Source organism: Nyctereutes procyonoides, unplaced genomic scaffold (assembly GCF_905146905.1).
Source record: "Nyctereutes procyonoides isolate TBG_1078 unplaced genomic scaffold, NYPRO_anot_genome, whole genome shotgun sequence".
NCBI lineage: Eukaryota > Metazoa > Chordata > Mammalia > Carnivora > Canidae > Nyctereutes > Nyctereutes procyonoides.
This window is the reverse complement of record NW_026575140.1, coordinates 39,271,443-39,290,319: the sequence shown is the minus strand read 5'-3', so window position 1 is coordinate 39,290,319 and position 18,877 is coordinate 39,271,443. Positions and strand designations below refer to the sequence as shown.

At 43.0% G+C, this 18,877-nt stretch overlaps 1 protein-coding gene across 8 annotated transcripts in view; it reads right to left on the bottom strand.

Annotated features, from left to right (window-relative positions):
• The window catches only part of FGGY (FGGY carbohydrate kinase domain containing), a 416,661-nt gene that overhangs the window by 201,908 nt on the left and 195,876 nt on the right, over window positions 1–18,877 (bottom strand). For all 8 annotated transcript variants that reach the window (XM_055306622.1, XM_055306628.1, XM_055306623.1 and 5 more), the window contains one exon: window positions 4,730–4,858. In XM_055306622.1, coding sequence (XP_055162597.1) covers window positions 4,730–4,858 — 129 coding nt within the window. The remainder of the gene's footprint in view (window positions 1–4,729; window positions 4,859–18,877) is intronic.

Here is an 18,877-nt window from a genome sequence, read left to right as displayed (position 1 = left end):
TCAAAGAGCTTACGATTAGTAAACGAGACCAGGATGCACACACAAGACTGGGTGACATGCACAGGCAAAGGGAAGCAAGTCCAAGATACACAGGCACAGAGGAAGGAGGGCTTACATCAGCTTGAGGGAGTCAGGGAAGGTTCCCAGAAGAGGTGGCAACAGAGTCAAGATTTGGGGGATAATCAGGAGTTTATCTCATCAGATTAGAACAACTGAGAGAAGGGAGCCTGAGACAGAAATTGGGTTGTTATTGCCTTTCAGGACAGCAGGGGTGCTGAAGCCAAGAACAGACCTGGAACAAAGTTAACACTATTTTTATAAGCTAGAAAAATATCAGCAGCAGGAGCCCTGGCCAGAACCACCCCCACAAAGAGCAAACAAAGCGGCTCCTATCTTCTGGCTGGCCGCTGGAGAACTTACTAACCAGCACCTTACGAACAAAATGTTCTTTAATCTTTGATTTTTATTCCCACAAAGTCCTTCTTCCTCTTTTTCCAGAATGGGAAAAAGCATGGGTTGAATTTTACTTGCCTCTTTGATCTTTATCCTTCTGTCCCAGGCTCCCTTGAGAATGAGAGCCCAGGGAGATTTCTCCAAAGCAGAGCGCCGACCCCTCCTCCCAGCCAGAATGTAGGGTCCAGTGTAGGTCATGCAGGGTCAGCACTTGAAGAGGCTGTAACTGTCAGGGCCTGTTTGCAGGGGGCTCGCATGGCCTCCAATTCTGATCTCCAAAGCTGGACTCATAGCCCAACATCCAGTAATTTCTTAGCATGGAGTTCATCTACCCCTTTCTTGAGACTGCTTTCTCACTTCAAACTGTACAGAATCTAGAACAGTGAATCCTGCATTCTGTGACCAAGTGCCAGGCAAGGAGAATCAGGGCACATCTGGGGCAAGGCAGATAGAGCCCAGAAGCCTGAAGTTCTTCTCCAACTGCTTATCCAAAAAGAAGACAGTTTTCCTAGAACGCTTCTTACAATAGTTAACTCAGAGAACTCCCAACGTAGAAGCTCTTACTTTACATCAGGCATTGTGATTCCAGAGTGAGAAAACCAGAGATGCCTCGTAATAATGTGCCTACTATGTGCCAGCTGCTTTACCTACTCACAGCATCAGCTTTCTTTTTTTTTTTTTTTTTTTTTGATTGGAAAGGAATCTGAGCTTTATTCAGGAGGCCAGCAACCTGGGGACATCAGTTTTCTTTTAAAGATTTTATTTATTGATTTGAGAGAGAGAGAGAGAGAGAGAGAGAGAGAGAGAGAGAGAGAGTATGAGCAAGCAGAGGGGCAGAGCGAGAGGGAAAAGCAGGACCCTGGCGTCATGACCTGAGCTGAAGGTAGACGCTGAACTGATTGAGCCACCCAGGAGCCCAATTTTTTAAAAAAAGATTTTATTTATTTATTTGAGAGAGAGAGAAAATCTATCCTTAGGGATTATGCAGCTGGATGGTGGATGATCTTCCCAAGGCTCTCAGGGTTGCAGAGGGCACAGGCAGGGAGAGCAGTGAGAGGAAACATCTGTTCCAGGACTCCTCTCTTCCCGAGACACCCTAGTCCTGAATTAGTTGTAAGGGGAGAGGAGGAAGAATCGGAAAGTACATGAAGGATAAAACTTGGTCAAAATCACGATCATGAAAAAAAAACCAAAAAAACAAAACAAAACAGGATCATGATTGTCTCACAGTTGCCAAGAGAAGCCCTTCCCAGCCACCACCAGCCCCTACGCTCCACCCTTTAAGAATCTGAGGCCCTCATTCTACCTTGCCACGTCAAGGACTTACTTTTGGAAAATACAAGGGAAACTCACTAACTGAAGAGCATTAAAAAGAACAAAAAGGGCAGCCCAGGTGGCTCAGTGGTTTAGCGCCATCTTCAGCCCAGGGTGTGATCCTGGAGACCCCAGATCAAGTCCCATGTCAGGCTCCCGGCATGGAGCCTGCTTCTCCCTCTGCCTGTGTCTCTGCCTCTCTGTCTCTGTGTCTCTCATGAATAAATAAAGAAAACCTTAAAAAAAAAAAAAAAGAACAAAAAGGCTCAGCCAAAGCTTCGAGGGGTAAAATTCCTGTCACTGAACATCTCTGATTTAGGAAAAGAGGTGGTGATTTGGCCGGGGGGTGGGGTCCTGTAATGGCCTGGATTCCTTCCAGGGCAATTCAAACCACACTTTCTGAGTGTCTACAAGTTAGCAGGTGCCACACCGTGTGCAGCAAAGAAGTGAAAATAGGTGCTTTGGGCCATCCCTCCAGGAGGTCTGGGAAACTAACAGGAGTCCCAGAGCCTCTGTAGGTGCAGCCTTTGTTTCAGCATGTAGAGGTCCAAGCCTAGTGCTCCACACCCAGGTGGGGGTGGGTGGGAAAGAGCATGATCACTGAAGAAGAAGCATGATAGAAAAGGATTCCCTGGCTTCAAACATGGTACAGGATGCCAGGATTACTAGGGGACAGGAAAACTCGCTGTCTATCTAGACCACAAGTTCTTTCTGTGCCTGCTCTCTGAAACCAAAATCATGTCATTCGATTCAAAAGCACACATTGCTCTCATTGAAAAGTGAGGGAAACACCCTTGCCTATACTCAGTATTATCTACCATTCAACCGCATGTATTACTGGCTGTTTACAGTTTCTCAGGCATTGTGTTAGATCCTGAACACACAAAGATGAACAAGAAAGACATTTGTAGACTGATGAGTGCTGCCCTGTCTGGAAGTCCATGGACTATGTAGAAGAACCAAATACTTTTATTTTTACAGGATACTGCTGCATCAGGAAACACAAACTTCCACTCCACAGGTTAAGGCCATTTCATCCTATTCTTGCTTTAATGTGACTGTATTCATTTAATAAATTTATCAAGCACCTACAGGAACCTGGTCCAGGGCTTGTGATACAAGAATAATAATATAATGCCCTCAAGGAGCTCATAGTCCATTAGAAAAGACAAGCAGATAAATCAGTAATTACAACCCAATGTGATCATTTCTCCACGAGGGGTAGGTAAAAGTGGTGAAAGAAGCACAACTTAGAGATTTTTACAATAAATCTGAGTGCTCCACAGAAGGCTATGCAGAGAACAAAATGTCTGCTAGGATTTTCAAATTAGAGTAGAAGTTAGCCAGTGGGAGAAGTAGAGGACTGATTGGTCAATCTGGGAAGAGAAATACACATGTGTTTACACAGACTGGCTTCTGGGAGCACAAGTCAATGTAAGTATTTCAAAGATACCTCTAGGCTCTGATATGAAGCATGGAATAGAATAGAGTTCAAAATTTCTTTGACTATGATCCACAGTAAAAAATTCATTTTCATCATGGGTCAGTGTGTACATATACTACACATAAAATATAAACATAAGTTCCATAAAAACAGTGTTTATTTACCCTTATTACGTGACATGTGCTCTGATGTTTTCTACTCCAGCTGAATCTATTCTGAAAACCCAGTGGTCATGACCTACTACACTTTACACGTGACCTACAGATTGCATGAAGTCTTAACCATCATTAAAACAACAATAACATCACTGTTAGAAAGAAAGGCTAGGGAAAAACATGGCTATAATGGAAGTAAGAGATATTGAGAATGAGAACCAAAACAAAAAAAAAAAAAAAAAGAAAGAAAGAAAAAAGAAAAGAAAAGAAACGAAAGGAAGGAAGAAGGAAAGAAAGAAAAAGGAAAGAAAAACAGCATTAAGGATATAGAGGAGAGAGTCATTACATTTGACTGTAACCTCTGTCTTACTGTCCACCTTCCTATTAAAACTTGTGTAAGAGACACCTTGGTTTGGTTTGGTTTTAAATTCACTGTCCCCTTGGGGCACCTGGATGGCTCAGCAGTTGAGCATCTGCCTTTGGCTCAGAGCGTGATCCTGGGGTCCGGGATCGAGTCCCGCATCAGGCTCCCTGCATGGAGCCTGCTTCTCCCACTGCCTGTGTCTCTGCTTCTCTCCCCGTGTCTCTCATGAGCAAATAAATAAAATCTTTAAATTCACTGCCCCGAGGCACCGTGTCTAGAACACAGTTAAGTGTTCAACAGGTCTTTGAAATAATGAATACATTTGAATGTCATATGTGAGAGTTATTTCGGAGTTGAAATCAAGACTATACTCTAATTGGATATAAGATATAAGCCAAAATTATGAAAATAAATCAATTAGACTTGTAAGGATTTTGGAGTACCTTTAGAAAAAAACGTATAGATAAGTACACTACCACCATATGTGCTAGTTGGAAGTTAACATATCTTTTTCAAATTTCCAGTAAACCAAAGAACCATCCAGATATTGATTGAGATCATTTTTTCTTATTATTCTGTATGGAGAAATTAATAAAATTATAAATTCTACTTTGATAAAAAGTTCTATAATTCTATCGAAATGCCTAACTGTAAAAAGGCTTTTCATTCCCATATCTTGAATCACCAGCCCTTGATCCCTGCTTTAAAAACAGAAAAGTGGGATCCCTGGGTGGCGCAGCGGTTTGGCGCCTGCCTTTGGCCCAGGGCGCGATCCTGGAGACCCGGGATCAAATCCCACGTCAGGCTCCCCGTGCATGGAGCCTGTTTCTCCCTCTGCCTATGTCTCTGCCTCTCTCTCTCTCTCTCTCTCTCTCTGTGTGTGACTATCATAAATAAATAAAAATTAAAAAAAAAAAAAACAGAAAAGAACTGTGTTCGGTTCTGAGGTATATTCCGTTTGAAACTGGTGTTGCTCATGGACGCAGAGTGAGAGTTTACCTAGGCCTCCCGCGTGTGCATCAATAAGTGGAGCTGCCACAGCAATTCCAACAGGAAGGCCAAGGTCTTTGGCTGCCTCTGGTGTGAGCCCATTTCCAAGAGAAGCTCCAGGAGGCAGCACTTGGTTTCCTGGGTAGACAGGAGAAAAAACAAACACGCGTCAGTTTGAAAAACACAAAAGCAAACATCGGGTTTTCTTATGAGTATCTCTCAGCTCCCTCCCCTCTCTTCTGCCTTTTCTCAACCCCATGATGGTAAAAACCATGCACCCACGAACAGTCCTTTTGCTCATTTGGTGACTCAGGTGTATGTCCTTGGTTCCTATGGGTCATGCTCCGTGGTACTTTACAAAATCAAAAGAAGGCACCTTTCAAATTGGAGAAAGATTCCATTCGTGGGAAATTCCAAAAGATATAAACACAGTGGACTCTTAAAGACCAAGCTAATGTGGTTAAATGGTTCCAAATGGACTTCCTAACACAGCAGCAGCTCTATCAGCATACCTTACACACACACATACATGTCCATACACATATATTCTTTTTTTTTTAATTTTTATTTATTTATAATAGTCAGAGAGAGAGAGAGAGAGAGAGAGAGAGAGAGGGGGCAGAGACACAGGCAGAGGGAGAAGCAGGCTCCATGCACCGGGAGCCTGACGTGGGATTCGATCCCGGGTCTCCAGGATCGCGCCCTGGGCCAAAGGCAGGTGCCAAACCGCTGCGCCACCCAGGGATCCCATACACATATATTCTTGAGGAGGCTGAGAACATTTACATTGTGTATCCTTCCTGTGAGGGGGAAAAGGCAGGGAATTATTTTATCCCAATAAAAAAATCTCTTGAAAGTTTTTCTCAGGTGGAAAAGCAAGCCCCGTCTAAACCTTGCAAGCTTTACAAGGGTGCAGGGTGTCTGGTGGCTCAGTCGGCTAAGCATGTGTCTTTGGCTCAGGTCATGATCTTAGGGTCCTGGGATCCAGTCTCAAGTCAGGCTCCCTGCTCAGAGAGGAGCCTACTTCTCTCTTTCCCTCTACCCCTCCCCCCTGCTTGTGTTCCCGCTCATTCCCTAATAAATGAATAAAATCTTTTTTAAAAAAACAAAACAAAACAAACTTTACAAGCCTGCTACTTGCACAACCACAGAATACAATCTGAATGGTGTTCTTTGGAGTTGTGCAATGCAGTGACCCTGATATTTCAAGTGACCTTGAATTCCTGCATTCAGGCCTTCAGTGAAGAATTTATTGATTGTCTTGCTTTGTGTGGGCACTGTGGTGCTGTAAAAGGCGGTCCTTGCCCCCAACCTAGTTAGGGAGATGAGATCAGGACACAGACAGCCATGCAAGTCAGAACAGAATGAAGAAATCCATCTGTTCTCAGGTGCTTAGCAGAGGCTAAGTCCTCGCCTTTCCCCTGCCAAGAAATGTATAATAAGTATTTCTGCACTGCAAGGAGGGGATGTGGGTGGACCCCCATATATGCTAAGACCCCTCTGAGCTCCAAGATTTTAAGATTCTGAACGACGTGGGGTCAGCAGTTTGCTGGGCACTAAGATGCCCACCCTTTGGTAACTGTTCCACGGAGCTCCAGGGGTAGACTGAGGTACCTCAGGACTTCTGGGGGTGGGGTGGGACTGGGGGTTGAGGGAAGCAGAAGCAGAAAGTGAGTGGCTCACCAGCCTCCTCTAATTAGAAACAAAAAACCTCCACAACACCATTTTTATCCATTTTAGATACTGAGCTTCTCCTGTAATTGAATTTGAAGAAAGTGAGCAGAAGAAGCCTGGAGCCCCACTGCAGTGCGTCCTAGAGCGTCACTGTCCAATATGGTAGCCACGCAGTGTGTGCAGACGGAGCACTTGAAATGTGGCTGAAACAACACAAGGACCTCAGTTTTTCACTTAATTTCATTTCAATTCATTTCCATTTAAAAACTGGTACTCAAAAAAAAAAACTGGTACTCAATTCAGTTACTAAAAAGCTTTTAAGTATGTCTGAAACCACTCTGGTGTGCAAATTGACCTTTTCAATGTTAACTGAAGAAATCTTAATATTTACAGTGAAAATTTAGTGTGAATTTTCAGACACTAAATGTACTAAGTGGCAAATACATATCAGATATCAAAGACTTTGTATGGAAAAGTACAGAAAAGAATGAATGTAAAATATTTTGTTATAAGTTTTATATCAAATATATGTTGAAATGATGTTTTGCATATTTTAAGTTATATAAAAGATACATTGAAATTAATTCCACCTATTGCTTTTTACTTCAGTGTGGCTACTGAAACATTTTAAATTAGGTATGTGGCTCATATTACATTTCTACAGGATAGTGCTGGTCTAGAAGATAAAGCCAAGATGCTCCAACGATGGGGTACAAAGCAAGGACAACTTCTCAGCTGCTTTGAACACCCAAACCAGCAGAAACCTGAAGGAGAGCAGTGTCCTTCGCTGAGGACAGTCTCCAGAGACATACAGTCTCAACTATGTCATTACATCTAGTATCCAGCACGTAAGTAGCAGCATTTGCCTTTACTGAGTACTTCTGTGCAAGGGATTGTGCTAAGGGTATACAATGCATTTTCTCAGTTCATTGTCACATAACCCCATGTGAAGGATATTATTACTGTCCCCACTGCACATATGGATGGGGCAAGTCAGTTTATAAAGGGAAAGTAACCTCCCCACAATCATATAGCCTAACTGTTGGAGCACAGGCCATGGATTCCACTCTGACGGACCAAACCTACGCTCTTATTCATTAAATTACATATTAGTGTATCTATTTTTTTTTAATTAAGTGACTGAAGAAAACAAGTGCTTTTATTTTTTTTAAAGATTTTATTTACTTACTTAGAAAATAAGAGTACATGCAGGTGGGGGGAGGGGCAGCAAGAGTGAGAGAGAATGTCAAGCAGACTCACCAGCAAGCACAGAGCCCAAGGCAGGGCTTGATCTCAAGACCCTGAGATCAGGACCCCAGCCAAAATCAAGAGTCTGGATGCTCAACAAACTGAATCACCCAGGCACCCCAAAAGAAGCACTTTTAGAACAAACGTTATGTGTGTGTAAAAAGGAGCACCAATTTGGAAATCATGCTCTCCACCTACAGATTTTTTTTAAAGGGTTAATTTTCATAGGGAGGTAAAAAATGTTTTACTTTCATCCCCAATCTTCACAAACATAAAGGGTATAATTTTTATTAAAATAAAAGATTCTGGACAAAAGGGGTGATTGGAAAGATGGGGTACTCTGGTAAGTCTTCTGGGCAGTAGTTTAGAAAGGCTTCTGGAGGACCACAGGTAGACTTCTCAGCAGAGGCAGCATCTCGAGTCAAGGCCAAGAAACATGCGAGACTGCCAAAGAGGCTGAGTGAAGAGGAGCATGAGCTGGGGGTGGGTGGGGCACATAAGGTTGGAGATGGAAGAGGGGATGGAGCATGCCCTGGAACCCAGACACAAGTGTCTGAACTCAAACATGAAGGTAACTGCGAGCCTCTGGAGAAGTGCTAAAGCCAGGGAGTGAGGTGGTTGGATCTGTGCACTTTTATAGATTTCTTGGGCAGCACTGCGGCAGAAGACAGAGGGGAGTTAGAACAGTTGTGAAGCTATTTCGGTAACAGAAAAGATGAGGCCCCTCATCAAGGTATGGACAAGAGAGAGGCAGAAACAGGCAACAGGAGAGATTCTGTGAAGCAGGAAGTGACAGGTCATGGCAGGCACCTGGAGTATGGGGAGTGTGGTAGATAGGGAGATGCCCCCGCCTGGATCCCCATTAAGGGCAGACTTGTAGCCCAGTAAGGGGAGTAAGGTCTGCAGACAGCTGCCAGCTCCTTCTAGGCCACTGTGCCGAGGTGATCCCTTTCCCAGGGCAGCCAGGCCTGATGACTTTGCGAACTGGGAGCAGAAGGTCTCTGATGGGCACCACTCACTCCACTCCGGAGCACTCTGCTGGGCTGGCCCAGGGCGATGTGACTGGATTACAGCTCTAAGTCTCCCTGCGCCCAATCCTCCCCTCTTCCCCTTCCTATTATGGATGGAAACCCCTAAGAAACATCTTGGATCCCCAAGTCTGGCTCAGCATCTGCTGCTAAAGAAACCAACTGAAGGCAGTCAGCCAGTCTTTCTCCTCAGGCCAGTGGTCCAGGAATGAAAACAAACATGCACAAAGATTCACAACCTCCTTTGAACTGGAACCACAGCCTTCAGGAATAGTCTATCTGGGTCAAAAGCAGGAAGAAGCTTTGTTTATTTAGAGACCAAAAAGAAACAGCTTGGCATGAGAGAAGATGACAGAAGAGGCGGGAATCTCTGAGAAATCACCCCCATCAGATCGTGCTTTAAGCTTATCAGCCTGGCGTGCATCTGAGGGACCAGAGGAGCTGTCAGAAGCAAGCTTTAGTGCGCCTTGACAACTTTTCTGGAAATAATCCTCTTTTTGGCTCTTCCTTGACCATAAAATTAAGTTAATCACAGCATTCATTTTCCCAGACTTAATCAAGACCTCACAGCCTCAGCACTGGCTGTCTCTCCTAGCCTTTGTTCAAGCATTTATCCACGCATCTTAACAAACATTTCAAGAACAATGGTGGCGCCTGCATATTTCTGCCCACCTGTGGCAATGTTGAGGGGCTAGGGTGTACATGAAAGAGGCTCACACAGTGATCGGGGCAAATCAAGGCTCCCAGCCTCTCAAGTGCTCTGCAGGTGGAATGTACATGGTCCTTCTGGAGCACAGAGGAGAGACAGTGAGTTGGCCCAGGGGAGTGCAGGAAATCAAGATGAAGGTGACATTTGAGCCTAGTCTGGTAAGACAGGTGGCAGATAGCTGGTTTCAGAGCTAGAATGCTCAGGGGAGCTGGATGCCATTAGAGCAAAAAGTGTTCACTGCAGGGAGCCCCAAAGGGACACGGGGTATGAGGCATCCGTATGCTGGAAAAGGGACATCGAAGAGGAGCAGAGAAGTGTGGGCCTCCAGCAGGGCAAGGAGCCCCAACTAAGGCAGTGAGGCCCTGCCAGCCAACAGCTTTGAGCACTTAGTTTGTTTTTTAAGAAGATAAAGCTTTCAGTGGAGAAAGGCTAGAATAGGAAACAGTTTTTATCTGCAAAACTATCAAGCCAACTGAAAAAAATGCAGGCTGCAAAACATTATGTAGAGTATGACTTCATTTTAAGAACAACAACAAAGAGGGTAGATGGACTATTTGTAAAAATATATTCCTGGGGGAAAAAGAAATGAAAATTGTTTGTTTCTGGATGAAAAAAATATTATTTTTTTTCTTTTGACCAACCTATACTCTCTAAAACTCTTCTACCTTGAACACACATTTCTTGTGTAAATTTTTTAAAGGTATTTTCCCCCATAAATTGGGGTAAATAAATTAGGGCACATGTACTCAGTAAAAATGCTACACAGCCATTAAAATGAATGAGGAAGAATTAAGGTATGAACTTGGAAGGAAGTTCAAGATAAATTTAGTTTAAAGGTCAAGACAGCATTCAGATAGTGTTTAGAGTATGATCCCATTGGTGAATTTTGTTAGAGTATAGAGAAATGCAAGCATGTATACTTCCAGAAAAGTCATAGAAAAGCACACAGCATATTGTTACAGCAGGGATGGGGATCCAGGGCAGGGATGGGGACCCAGGGCAGGCCACTTGTCTGTATGATCCCTGCTTCCTCTATACCATAAGCTTTTATTTCTTTTGTGATCAAAATGAACTAGCAAAAAAAAAAAAAAAAAACAACAAAAAAAAAACCCAAAAACAAAAAACAAACAAACAAAAAAACTAGGTTAAGTTAAAATGAAAGCACAGTTAAATTAAAGAGAACACTGCACTTTTTCCAAACCCTGCTCCTCAGCCTGAAGGCAGGAGAGGCCCAAGGACAGTTCACTTATTTTCTTGATTTGGCTGGCTTCTGGCCCTATCAACACACTCTCATGTTGCAGTATAAAAAAGTAATAATCACTCTAAGGGTTTGTGGGCTCATGTCCACTGGATTCCTATTCAGACGGGAAGATTCAGTGTGAGTGGTCAAGAGCCAGAGCCTACAATTATCTGGTGGTTGCAGTCCCTCTTCACAGGCGGGGGCTACTATTACACCAAATCTTTCCCTACCAGTTTTTCAATTATCTATGACTAATGAGCACTTTGGGAACAGTTTCAGACACACACATAATCCTCTTTCCTGACGTCAGCAGTAGAAATTAATGACTGTGTGGATTGCTGGGAGACAGAAAATGCATTATAATGGTCAACAGAACTGTTATCCTCTCCAGGAAGAGGAGATGGAGGAGGGGTATTGTATTAACTGGAAGGTTTCAGAGTTCGTTTGTATTCCTACAAACAGGAGATGAAACTCAGGGGAAAAGTGGGCTCCAACTTCTTGGAAATGTCAGAGTGGTCTGGGCACGGGCAACATGCAAACCTGGTCCCTGCTCAGTTTTGCCAAGGTCAAGAGGCCAACCAGACTGGCTGGGACAGGGCTCTCACCTGGCCCTGCCAGCAGTAGAGGCTTTCTGGGTGCTCTGGGACTGAATCCACTTTCAATCTGGTTTAGGAATGGGGGAACAGAGAGGAGATTAGACTCGTGCTCTCCAGCAATAGGCTGGAGTTATCTTAAGAGCACATGGTGGTGTGTGTAAGTTTGTTGTTTCATGCAGGCATCCTCTGGGCTGGTGGGGGAATTTTATAGGTGGTTGTGATCTGGTCTGACTTTGGTTCAACTCCAAAATTTGGTGAAGCATGAACTCTCACCAAAAAAAAAAAAAAAAAAAAAAAAAAAAAAAAACAAAAAACAAAAAACAACAACAACAACAACAAAACCCATCCTGTACAGACGGCAGCCAGTAGATTCACTACTGATACTTTTTTTTTTTTAAAGATTTATTTATTCGTGAGAGACACACACACACACACAGAGAGAGAGAGAGAGAGAGAGAGAGAGAGGCACAGACACAGGCAGAAGCAGGCTCCATTCCATGCAGGGAGCCCGATGTGGGACTGGATCCCAGGTCTCCAGGACCACACCCTGGGCCGAAGGCAGCGCTAAACCGCTGAGCCATCCGGGCTGCCCTCACTACTGATACTTTTAAAAAACTGACAATATTAGGGACTTGACCCATACCCAGCACCTGAATTCCTCTGTAGAGATGGCTGTGTAGGCAGGTTAAATCAGGGAACTTTCTGGAACCACAAATGATATAAGACTGACTGAAGAACACTCAGGTATTATTGGCTCCTGAATAGGAGTCACACACACCCAGAACTATTCACTCAATCAGAGAAATTAACAAAACACCCAAACCTGACATGCTCTGCCATCTGTTGAAAGACAACTTCTAAAACGTTAATTTGTTCATTGCCCTTCATTTGCCTCCTAAAAATGACCTCATTTCAACTAGGTATTAAATTCTTCTTTAAATTATTGACTAATGGGCACCTGGGTGGCTCAGTAGGTTAAGTGTCTGCCTTCAGCTCAAGTCATGATCTCAGGGTCCTGGGATCCAGCCCTGTGTCGGGCTCTCTGCTGAAAGGGGAGTCTGCTTCTCCACCTCCCTCTGCCTGCCACTCTGCCTACTTGTGTAGGCACTCTCTGTCAAATAAATAAATAAAATCTTAAAAAAATAAATTATTGACCAAATGAAAAACTTGAGGATATCCTCAGCATTCATTACTTATTACACAAGTGTTTACTGAGTACCGACTACGTGCCAGGCACTGCTGTAACATGGAAGATGCATTAAGGAACAAGACAGAGAAGTTCCCTGTCCTCATAGGGCTTACTTCCAGTAGACATGTGATTCTCATCCAATATCTCTTCTGAATTATATCTTGTAAATATTTTGTCTTGTAAACTCTTCTGTGGTTTGGACTGTCACTTATAAATCTTTATATCCCTGGTCTTATATTCTGACCTATAGTTGGTGTTTAATAAACATCACATATTTTAAATTAGATTTTGAATGACGCTTATCCTACATTTTATTTTCTCCCCATGTTTTTTTTTTTTTTCCTCTCTCTCCTGCTAAACAGAGAATTACTCAAAGATGATTTTATTTATCTCTGCATTCAGGTCCCTTTCCCCCAGGACACAGAAGTGCCTTAGAACAGTTCTCAGTAATATTCATTCAACTGAACTTATAGCTTTCTTTTAAAAAGAGAAGACCATAGACACAGATCAATCAACTCAGACAAAAATATTACACACACACACACACACACACGATGCTGAGTAACAGCTAGGAGAGTAAAGAGAAGAGGAACGTGCTTCCTAACATAATCCCACCAGTAATACATCCTCATCTCTCAAACTCAGAGACAGTGTAAGGTGCCATTCAAGACCCGTGTGTGCCTAGAAAAGGGGGACCAGCAAGCCCACGTCTCTCACTAAGCACCCGGGTGCTATGGTGCCGAGACACTGTGACAATCCCATAGTGGAATAGAGGATCTCAAATTCTTCTTGCCTGGTCAAGTCTGATTCAAGAAGTGGATAGTGATGAATGTAGAGGTGAAAAGCCACAGGTCTTATTGCTAAGTGGGTCTGAGGAAGATAGAATGGACACCAGACCAAGGGGTTTAGACTTGTTCTGACGGGCACCTGATAACTATTATAGGTCAGTGAGCCAAGGAATGGTGCACACAACTTATATTTTAGGAAGATAAATATCATAATAATAACAGTGCCTGTTTATCGACCCTACAGACTGATTACTGTTTTTGGCATTTTTCAGTTGCTCTCATCTTTAATGCTAGCAACAGACCTATGAAGCTGGTATTAGATTCACTGCATTACAGCTGTAGAAATAAAAGCACAGAAAGGTTATTTAATTTGTCTAGTCACCTATCTGATGAGGGGCACAGTCAGGCTTTCAATCCAGGATTCCCAGTCTAGGATCCAAAGTCTAGGATCTCTCTACTATATCATGTAGATTAGAAGAGGCTGATACTGGAGCCAGGAAGAATAATCTCAAGTGTTTGTTGAGTCATGAATAGAAAAGGAAGGCAGTTTTGTTTGCAGAGGCTCCCCTGGTGGGTCATGTCCTGGAACAAACCCCCAAGAACCATGAAATCCCAGCATGCTCAAATCTTTTAGCTCCTTCCTTTACTCCCTTAGGCACATTCCAAAAACAGAGACCCTGAACTTTGAATGGCCCATCGTGACCATCGACCTCAGTGTATTCCTTTTGCAGTCCAGAAAACCAAACCCAGAGAGGGAGGTGGCTTCCTCGGGGCCACCCTGCTGTGATTGCAGAGTCTAGATTGAAGCCCAGAGCCCCACTTCTCCACACTCCCTGCTGTGGCAAATACTAGCTTGTACCCATCTTCCACTGGGACAAGAAGATCACCCAAGCCAGGACTCTAATTCAAACAAGAGGGCTTGCAAAAATCCAGTGGATTCCAGTGGTGTAGGCTCCCAATACTCAACTATTCAGAGCATACAGTGCAGGCTTTTCAGCTTGAAATCATCCACTTTGACACCCACAGTGACCTAATTCTCTAGATAATTGCCAATGCCCTATTTTGCTCTCACCTAGCCTAAGGCCACCTCCAAAAGCCTTTTCCTGGGTAGATAATTAATCATTTTTTTCCCTCTACAATCCCACAGCATGTTTCTTGGAATTACATCATTCTGTTCTACATAATGACTTTTTTCCTTGTGCCTCATTCTTCAGTGTTAGATTATAACCACCTTGAGGGTATAGCTCTTTGCACAGGTGTATTTGTAGAAGGCATGCAGTTGAGCAGTTCCAGTTAGGAGGTGGGCAACCTTGTGATGGTGGGCAAGTGATTTTATTTCCTTGCTACTGTTTCTTCACCTATAAAACTACTATAATGCTATTATATTATGTGAGACTCAAGCAAGGTAATAGCAATAAAGCACTTAAGGATGCTGTCTGGTCGTGGCAAATGCTCAATTAATAGGAAATATTATGATGGTTAGGACAACTCCATATTCCTGGTCTATCAGATGTTGCCTGGCATATAGTGTTCACTCAGTTCATTCTGGCTGAGTTAAAAAGCTTGAGGAGAGATCCTTGATGTTACAGCATGTGGAGATATATGCTTTTGGGGTCATGAGAGCAAACCACAGAAACTGTGAAAGCTGTTAAAATATTCACAGTGATGGAATTCAGTTTTCCAGCACAAAAAGTGTCTCCCTGTAGTCATGTCTCCATGGCATGTCTCCAGAGTGAAATGTTTTAAAAGTGCAGAAGGTGTTCTCTTTGGAGTTATTTTAAGGACTGAATGCTTATTTCAAAAGGAAAAAATTATTATTTTGTCAGCAAAAGTCTTGACTGTAAGATGACCAGTGCTTTCAAGACCCAGGCAAACAGTTCAGCCATAGATAGTTCCCCCACTTTTTGGAAAAGATTGATTTGGAAATATATAAAAATATTTTAGTTGTCATTAGGCTGAAGATATTACCAGGTTTAAAGCAGTAATCTTCACAGTTTGGGTTGGTTTTGTTATTTAAGATCTACTAAAGAATTCACATAAAGAAAACTAGAACGTACATAGGTACCTCCATTTTTTCTTTAGTTCCAAAAATTCATTAAAAACAAGTATCAGAGGGGTCCCTGGGTGGTTTAGTTGGCTACGTGTCCAGTTCTTGATTTTGGCTCACGTCATGATCTCAGGATGGTGAGATAGAGCCCCAAGTCAGGCCCCACACTCAGTGGAGTGGGAAGTCTGCTGGAGATTCTCGTTCTCTCTCTCCTTCTGCCCCTTCTCATGGTTTGTGCGTGCTCTTTCTCTTTCTCTCTCTCTCTCTCAAATAAATAAATCTTTAAAAAAAGGCAAACAAACATTAGAATCAAGATCCTTTAACAGAATGTTTTATCATTAAATAGATAGGAAGGTGATCTCAAAATAAATGACATTAAAAAGAATTAAACACAACTTTTCTTTTATGACCTAATTTTCTTATTCTATCACATACCCCTTTGTCTGGGGCCAGTGTTGGTCTTTACTCTAGACTACTATTTGCAAACTGCTAGTTTACAGAATGCTAACAATCTCCTAACAAGGGGTCAATCTACAAGATTCCAAACAGCGAATGCTCACGTGGATAAAGTCAGTGGGTCCGGTGTTCACCACACAACGCCAAACATCTGGTGATTTGAAGACATCTGGGGCTTTTTTATCATGTAGACCAAACATGATTCAGGTAATTGACCAAATTTTTCACTTCCCAACCAGATGTCTTACTTTCATATAAATGAAGCCAATCTTGTACTTTCATGTGCAAATAAGCTAGACATAAATTCACCCCTGGAGGGCAGAATTAATTGCTTATTCTCAATGAATACTAAATTACATATTATTTTTCCTTTTTTTCCCACAACTCTACCTTTGAAAAAGGTTTTCCACTCTTGCTTTGAAAAGCATATATTTCATCTTAGAAATGTTCTGTCTTTTAACATGTCGGTTCCCCTTTGTGTGTTTTACAGCAAGGCAGTGTGCTGTAATGAAAAGAGTATGGTCTTAGGAGTCAGGATGAATTGGGTTCTAATTCTGTGCACACCCCGACTCCCAACTTTTAAGGGTCTTGGAAAAAGTTCCTGAAACTCCCTGAGTTGTTTATTTTGCAGTTAGAAAACATTAAACCCAGGGCAACTGGGTGGCTCAGTCAGTTAAGTTTCTGCCTTTGGCTCAGGTCATGACCCCAGGATCCTGGGATGGAGCCCAGCATCAGGCTCCCTGCTCAGCAAGGAGTCTGCTTCTCCCTTTGCCTCTCCCCTCTGTTTGTGTGCAAGGGCTGGCTCATTCCCTCTCTCTCTCAAATAAACAAATAAAAAATCTTTAAGAAAATAAACAAATCCTTAGACACGTCTGGCACTCATTTGATGTGCATATCATTGAGAGACAGCAGAGAGCCACTATGCTGTCCTCTGGGAGCTCTGTCAAGACACAGGCAGGTGCTCCAAATGGTGTGCTAGAAAAAGTCATGCCTCATACGCTGCATGCACACATACCGTCCAACAAAGGCAATGCCTCTAGTAAGGATTTTTAAGAAAAGTATGAGTAACTTCAACTGTGGCTTATTTTTAAAGGGAGTATCAAATTTGTAAAGAGGAAGGATCTGTCTGAAACCTTTCCTCTTTTTGTACTGCCTTCAAGGACATACTGGGATTTGCTCTCATAGTATTTGTTTAAAGAATTCATGTAGTTATCAATGACCCTCCACCTTCTAAGCCGTTGTCCTGACAACCAACCATTTACTGGACAGAATATGGAAAGCAGACGACAACGCATCCCTTCAGTCCGCTTTTGTAGGTAAAACTCAACAGTATGGAGACAATACTCAAAAGACCAGAGTCTTTGTGTGTGAGATCCTTCAAGGGGAAATAAATACGTAGATATGAACACACAAAGAAGAGAGCATTGTTCCAGGTGAGGAGAGGCTGCCACGTAGCCCTCACTTCTAGTTTAACAGCCCTTGTGGTTCAGGAGTCGTGCTACAGATAAATATAGCATAGAAAGACAAAAGGCTAAAAAAATTTTTTTCTTAATTTTTAAAAAAGGACAAAGGGCTAAGTTTGTTGTTGCTACAGCTGTTTATCCTGAGAGTTAGAATCTTTTATCACCAAAGCCGAGAAACATCTCAAATATATGAAGAAAAGAAATGCAGCTATGGTTTTTAAACATTCTTCCCAGGACCAGAAATTTTTCCCCCCAAAAGGAATCTTTCACAGAACCCTAGCATATAAATCTGATCAAGTTCAAAGAAGATGTGGTCTATGTATACAATGGAATATTACTCAGCCATTAGAAATGACAAATACCCACCATTTGCTTCAATGTGGATGGAACTGGAGGGGATTATGCTGAGTGAAGTAAGTCAGAGAAGGACAAACATTATATGTTCTCATTCATTTGGGGAATATAAATAATAGTGAGAGGGAATAGAAGGGAAGGGAGAAGAAATGAGTGGAAAATATCAGAAAGGGAGACAGAACATAAGGACTCCTAACTCTGGGAAACAAACTAGGGGTGGTGGAAGGGGAGGAGGGCGGGGGGTGGGAGTGAATGGGTGACGGGCACTGAGGGGGGCACTTGACGGGATGAGCACTGGGTGTTATTCTGTATGTTGGTAAATTGAACACCAATAAAAATAAATCTATTATAAAAAAAACAAAACAAAAATAAAATAAAATGCTAATTCAAATTGATACACACACACACACACACACACACACACACACATACACAATCTGATCAAGTTCAAGCAGAGAAAGAAATGCCCAAGAATGATGTGCCCTAGTGCTGACACCTGAGGGACATCCAGATACGGAGAGCTGAGGAACAGAAGTCTGAATCTAGAACTTAATCTATAGTAGAGACTGCCAACCTGGAGACTCAAAAGAGGAGAGGAACTGGGGTTTGGAGAGGAACTGGGGTTTGGAGCTGTAATACTAAAACCCCTTCTCTTAGGCTTTCCTGTAACACAGAAACTGAAGAAGCAGAGCAAGTGTCCACTACTTAATCACAAAGACAGTGACCTCATCCTGGGTGAAGGAGGACAGTAGCACTGCAGCATCCAAAGGAAGGAGTGGAATTTGCCAGGTTGGCATTTAGCCAAAATGGTAGTGTGAAATCCTTGAAGCCCTCACCCACACTGCCATGGGAATTCAGCAGGGGAAGATTCCAAACACGATGCTCTCTCTTGAAATCTCATTTAAATCTCCAACTATGTCAATGAGTGTGTGTGTCGTGCACTGCAGGAGGCTCATTGAGATCGTGGGGAAAACACTCGGGTGGTAAGAAGATGGAAGCTCCAAGCTTTGTCCATGAAATAGAATCTGATTTCTCCAGTTTTTAAGTCTCTTGTTCTTTGGACACAAGACCTGAAAGAATGAAGGACCTTAGGCAAAATGGAAAAGGAAGGTTGGCACAAAGCCCAGAAGTGTCCCCAGCCATCAAATCCTCTCACGGTGGCCAAAGGGGCCGCTTCCAGAGGGAGCACTGAGGGCAGGGGAGGGAGACCCAAGCTCCAACAGGCTTTGGTGTGTGAAGCTGAGAAAGTGTGCACAGAGGTATCTTGAGGGAAAGACTCTGCAATCATAGAGCCTCTAGAAGGTGATCAGGGTGGACATCCACGGAGAGGGGCATCTGTGAGGCCAGTCCACCAGGCCCTAGTCC